This window comes from Microtus oregoni, unplaced genomic scaffold (assembly GCF_018167655.1).
Source record: "Microtus oregoni isolate MIOR12 unplaced genomic scaffold, Mior012 000020F_ref0000438, whole genome shotgun sequence".
NCBI classification, from domain to species: Eukaryota; Metazoa; Chordata; class Mammalia; order Rodentia; family Cricetidae; genus Microtus; species Microtus oregoni.
This window is the reverse complement of record NW_024543079.1, coordinates 5,074,828-5,080,827: the sequence shown is the minus strand read 5'-3', so window position 1 is coordinate 5,080,827 and position 6,000 is coordinate 5,074,828. Positions and strand designations below refer to the sequence as shown.

Here is a 6,000-nt window from a genome sequence, read left to right as displayed (position 1 = left end):
CAGCAGCCCGGGCTGCGGCCACTTGTGCGATCCCGCCGCCCCTCGCGCCATGAGCCGCAGGTTCACGGTCACCTCGCTGCCCCCCGCGGCGCCAGCTGCCGCCGCAGACGCTGAGTCTCGCCGGCATTCGGTCGCCGACCCCCGCCGGCTCCCAAGGGAAGACGTCAAAGGTAGAGGCCGCAGGGGGCGGGGCTGCCGGGGGCGGGACGAGAGGGCGGGGCCACTGCAGGGCGGGGCGGGGCCTAGGTTGGGCGAGGGGTGCTGCAGGGAGCAGAGAGGAGCGCGGACCAAGGATTTGGGACGCCCCAGCGGGAAAGGCGAGGGGGGCGGGACCGTATTCTGGTGGGCGGGGCCACAGGGGAGCAAGTAGGTCCAGGAAAAGAGCTGGGGTAGGGGCGAGAGAAGAAGGGGAGAGCTGGAGACGGAGGGGTTGGTCTGGGTCTGAATGGGAGTAGGCCCCAGCACTAAGGAGGTGGGAGACCTTGAGAAGGAGGGGGAGAGAGAGAGGGGACTATGATGTTGGGGGAGGAGGTGGGCTCCAGAACTGCGGGAAAGCGGGCCTAAGTCGATTTGGGGGGCCGGCCACGAAGGGCTGGGCCCGGAGGATGAGAGCTGGGCCAGGTTGGGTGGGTGGGGTCGCTGAGGCTGGCGCCACGTCAGCGGACCCTTGAAGCCCAACGGATTCTCCAGTCTACTGCCTCTCTGTAGAGTCGGGAACGCCTGGGTATCCCCTAAAGGAGATGGCAGACAGGGAAGTCGCATCCTGGGTAGCTAGGTCCAGGAAGGATGCCAAAGGACCCAGTCTCAATTCCCCGGGACTTAGCTCCCTCTGAAGGAGAGATCCTGAAGGGTTTGGAGGAGCTAGCTCAGCTGGAATTGGGGGGCCCAGGGCAATGATCTTGTAATAGAAGTCACGCGCAGCTACAGAGGAGAGGGCAGAAGGATCCTTCTGGCCTTCCGAAGCGAAGTGACATCCTGGTTGCAGACAGAATCTCCTCTGCAAGGGCCACTTGCAGGGTTCTCCCTCTCCCTAACTCTGAGCCCCTCATGTTTGGAAGGAGAGGGGCGAATGGGCTTGGAGTAGCCCCAAGGCCAAGAGGAGAGAGCCTTCCCTGGACGCTAGGGGTCGCTCATGAGCCGCGGGTGAGCTGGCCTTTCCTGGCGCTAACACATGCATGATTCTTACGGGGATCCTTCAGGAGGCTCCTCAAGGTATGGACAACTCCAGGTCTGGACTTCTGCAGGTTCCATTCGGGTGACCCGACCGCCTCGTGGATGTGGAAAGTCGGGTTTCTTCTCACACTCTCTCTTTACTGTAACTCCTCTTGTTTGCCATTTTAAAAAAATGGCTTATCCAGCCTCTCAGAATCAAAAATTCAGCAACGCTGAGTCTCATCACTGTTTTCTCTTCTCATCAAACCCAACTGTCCCTCGTGATTTGGCCACTGACCTCCAAAACTGATCCTGAATTCTGTTACATCTCTCCTCTGCTTGTCACGATCCCCAGATCCAAGACTCCAATGTTGCTCATATAGCCAGGACCACATCCTCCTCTCTGGATTCCCTGCTGCCAGCCCGTTCTAACCATTCCACGGGCAATGTAAAGATGCCCTCCACTGTAGGATAAAGGCCAGATCCTTGAGTGTGTCATTCAGCTTCTTTCCTCATTTGCATCTGGTACAACTCTTCCTGTTCACCCCCACCCCCCTTCCACGAGCTAGGAAAACTCCCACTCATTCTGAAAGCTATAGCCAATTTCACCTCTTCTGAAGCCCTTTCTCCTTTCCCTTGCTCCCAGGAAGAGGCAGTCATTCCTCCTTGGCCTGCCCACTGGAGCACATCAACAGATGCTGGTTGAAGCGTACCAAAGACAGAGATCATGTCTTTTATCTTCGTGTTCTGAGTTCTATACCCAGAGCCTGACAGTGAGCGATCGGGGCTCATCAGAGTATGTGGCTCTGATCTCCTCCCTCTTTGCCTTCTCTCCTCCTGTTCTTCAGACCTTGACCTGGGAATAATGTGTTGGGGACTCAGGTCCCAAGGTGATTGCTCAGTCTTTCCACTCACACTAACACCTGCACCGTTAACGTAAAGCATAGACCCAGAACCTGACTGTCCAAGTGTACGTGGGAAATGAATGTGAGTATGGGATGTTTTGTGCTTGTGTCTGAGGCTGTGTGTGCATGTCTTGATGTGTATATCCCACACCAGCTTCCATGACCTGTCAAGAAGTCAGTGAGCCAGTGCTTATGTGTGTCACGGTACTGCCAGGGTGTATGATGGACACGGCATATAGATTTATGTTTTTGTCTGTGGGGTGGGCACGTGTATCTTATGAGTTCATTCAAAGTTCCCCTTCGTCATGATTTGGGTGACTCTTTACCTCTCAAACCCTCAGATGACCTCAAACACCTCCTCCTTGAAGGTCACTGAGCGGGGAATTAGATGCGTGCTCCCAGGAGGAGCTTAGCATCTGGTGTCTTTCCCACAGCTGCCCTGTGTCAGTGTGCAGACAAGAGTCAGTCAGTGAGCAGCTCAGAGAGATGCTCTCCCCACCTCTTGTTCCCAGGGTCAAGGGGAGCGGTGACAGCATACGTAAGGGTAGGAGGTGCTGTGGGGACACTGGCAAATCACATATGTGTGAGCATCGTGTTTTCCTGTGGGTCCAGCTGTAGGGTTTGCCATTACAGGGTTGCCTGCTTTGACCTACAGGGATAAAAAGGTTACGTGAGAGACTGAGCCTCGAATACACCGTTAGCCCTGAACTGCAGCACGCATGCTTCGGGTGCCTGTCTTGATCTGTAGGAAGGAAGGCGGGTGGTAGCCTCCCAGGATAGAAGTAGACAAATCCTTACAGCTCTGAGCCAAGCCCACATCCTTTCGCCCACACCCCATCCCTCAGCTTTTCAGGGGGAGGCTGGACAGTGGAAAGGGACAGTAGGATTAGCCAGGCTCACAGAAATTGAGGCTTGCCTTCATGGAAGGACAATGAATTAACTTTTGCTAGGGAATGAAGCAAGACCATAGGATGGACCACATATTCTCTGGCCCAAGCTCTGTGATATCACCTTGAATATGCTGCTTTCCTTCCCTGGGGCTCAGTTTACCTGTCTGTAGTATAAAGCAGGAAATGTCCTTCCTCCATAAAATAACTGAAGATGAGCTTGTAGCAATAGTCACACCTCACACCAGTAATTCCAGGAGACTGAAGCAGCCTAGCCTGAACTATAAAGAAAGACCCTTCAAAAAGAGAACAAAACACTTCAAATGACAAAAAATGAGGCAAGAGTTTTTGATGCTCTATAAGGGTGGGGCCTCCCCTAGATTCAGATCTCATGCTTCAATCTCTCTCTCTGTAAATTGGGAAGAACGATGCTGTTATTGCTGTGTGTGTGTGTGTGTGTGTGTGTCTGTGTATCTGTGTGTGTGTGTCTGTCTCTGTGAGTGTGACCATGTGTATGTGCTGTCCAATTGGTTTCTCCACCTTCAATCAAGACTCAGAACCTTACTGCCCACCTCAGCCCAAGGTGAGCCTTAGGAATCTCCATGACAACAAACTGGTTACGAACAGGGCTGCAGTTGCCATGGTGACAGCCCTCTCTCTCTCTCTCTCTCTCTCTCTCTCTCTCTCTCTCTTCCCCTCTTTCCTTCTCTTCCCCTCCTTCCCTCTCTCATTCTCATCCCCCTCTCTCCCCTACTCTCTTCTCAATGAACCAGAGCTATCTACAGGCCCCAGCTTTCCAGGCGGGGTGAGGATAGGGTTGAGTTACACGAGAAGAGGTCCAGATTGGGAAATAGGGAAGATAGGCTGAGTCTGCATGGGAATAGGGGGCTGTTGGGGTGCTGTTGCCATGGCGACAGGGCTGCAGCCTGTTAATTAAGCCCCCAGTTGCCACGGAGACGGTGGTGGTTGACGTACTCTGCTGCGAGCCCTGTATGTGTGGGGTGTGCTGTGCTCTGGACTCATAAACTCTCTGCCAGGATTTGGGTCTGGAGGATAAGGCGTGCTGGTGGCAGGAGGAGGGGTGAAGGAGAGGTCTTGGGGTCTCAGCTCCATGACAGGAGGTGGGTAGGTCAAGGGGGTGATACTGTGGTAATAAGGATGGGTGGGAAATACTGTATGAGTGGACAAAAAGGTACAGTTGTGTCCTCCAGCCTCCTCTGGACAGCTCCTATCCTGGCTTAGTGGAGATGCTGGATTCTAGTCTCCACTTGTAAATTCAGCCCACGAGGAGAAATGCCTCCCATTCCATTTCCATTTCTAGACTCCAATTCCATCATAAGTGGTAAGTGGAAAAATAATTTATAAAGTCCTTCCTTGCACCTCAGTCTTCACGTGGTGGGAGGCAGCTCCACTGAGCTTCTCTCTGAGAAGCACAAGGTGGGGGGGGGTATGAATTTTAGAGACTCTGAGTTCAAAAATAGGAGCCTGATCACTGTCTCTTAAACTGCTCTATCCAGGGGCTTTCCTCTACTGTCCCATCTTCCCAGGGCTCTGGTCTTCTGCATGGGGAGGGTATGCTGAGTGGTCTCTCTGGTTACAGGGCCTCAGAACTGAAGGCCACCTCTTATTGGCCAAGGCCAGGCTGGCCATGTAGGAGGTGCTTGATGTGAGTTTTCTGAAAGCCTCACCAGGAAGGCAAAGAAGAGGGCTCAGCCTCCCTGAGCAGTGTCAGTTGAAGGGTTTGGGGACTCTTTTTAAGACTCTACCTTTGCTTGGTCTGGACTCCCCAGGAGGAATGTTTTTCCCCTTCCTCACTTTGCAGTTCCCTGTCTGATTTGGCACTCATCTGTAGACCAGGCTAGCCCCAGACTTGCCATGAGAACCCTGCCTCTGTCTCCTGATGGGTGTGCACCACTACAACCAACCAGGTGGCTTCCCCCCACCCCTAAATACTTTGTGGTGTTGAGGATTGAATTCAGGGGTCTTGTACATGTTAATCAAACTCTCTCAAACAGAGCTATATCCCAACGCCTCCTCAGGAAGAGCTCAAGGCCTTTATCCAAGACTTTCACTTTAAGGAGGCTGATGCTGAGGTCCAGAGAGAGGAGCTTGGTTTTGTCCGGGAATAAACAGATTTCTGCAGCAGAGGACAGGATAGAAGCAGTGCATTCCACATTCCAGGTGGCTCTCCAGGTCAACTCTAGTGAGGATTCACAGGGGGGCAGTCATTCTGGCCTTCACCTGTTTTCTGTGGGGATCCACATGTCCCTAAATACAGGTTTATTCCCTGGATGATCAGAGATGCGATAGCACTAGGCCATAGACCATAGATAAAGAAATATGCCCCCAGGGAGACATCCCAGACTGGAGATTGCTGGAAAACATCTCAGACTTTGTTTTACCTTTTTGCACACCTCTACAGTGTGCTGGTGTGTGTGTGTGTGTGTGTGTGTGTGTATGCATGTGCACACGTGCATGCATGTGACTAACTGACTCTGGGACAGTCAATGGTACCAAATAATCACACCTTCTTTAAAATATTATATTGTTACTGTGTATGTGTGTAGAATGTGTAGACAAGACAACTTGCAAGAGTTGGGTCCCAAGCACTGGACTCAGGTTGTCGGTCTTGGCTGTAAGTACCTTTACCTATCACAGAGCCATCACACCAGATCCCAAATGCTCACATCTTGTCCCTAACGGATTAGCTGTGTGTCTACAAAACTAAGTCTCCTCAGTTGGCCTAGTCTGAAATCATTGACAAATTCCACAGGGCTAGTATGGCAGTCGGCCCTGTCCAACGTCCCGAAAATGCCTGCATTGTAAGGTATCTCTGCAGATACGGGAGACTCTCTGCTCCAGCCAAGAAGCCTCAGGATCTTTGAAACCTGGGCGTAAAAGAGGCAAAACTCATCCCAGACTAAACCCCTGTTAATTTTTCTTTTCTTTTTTGAAGCAGAGAATCAGAGGCAGCTGAGCAGCGTAGATATGATTGTATTCTTTCATTGGAGGCAGGATGAATTTAAAAAGAGGTTCTGCTGAAGAGCCACCTATCC

At 52.2% G+C, this 6,000-nt stretch overlaps 1 protein-coding gene across 1 annotated transcript in view; it reads left to right on the top strand.

The window, feature by feature from the left end:
• Positions 1 to 6,000, top strand: part of Slc12a5 (solute carrier family 12 member 5) — a 39,438-nt gene continuing 33,438 nt past the window's right edge. Inside the window, exon 1 of the mRNA XM_041670602.1 lies at positions 1 to 170. Coding sequence (XP_041526536.1) covers positions 50 to 170 — 121 coding nt within the window. The 5' untranslated portion in view covers positions 1 to 49. The remainder of the gene's footprint in view (positions 171 to 6,000) is intronic.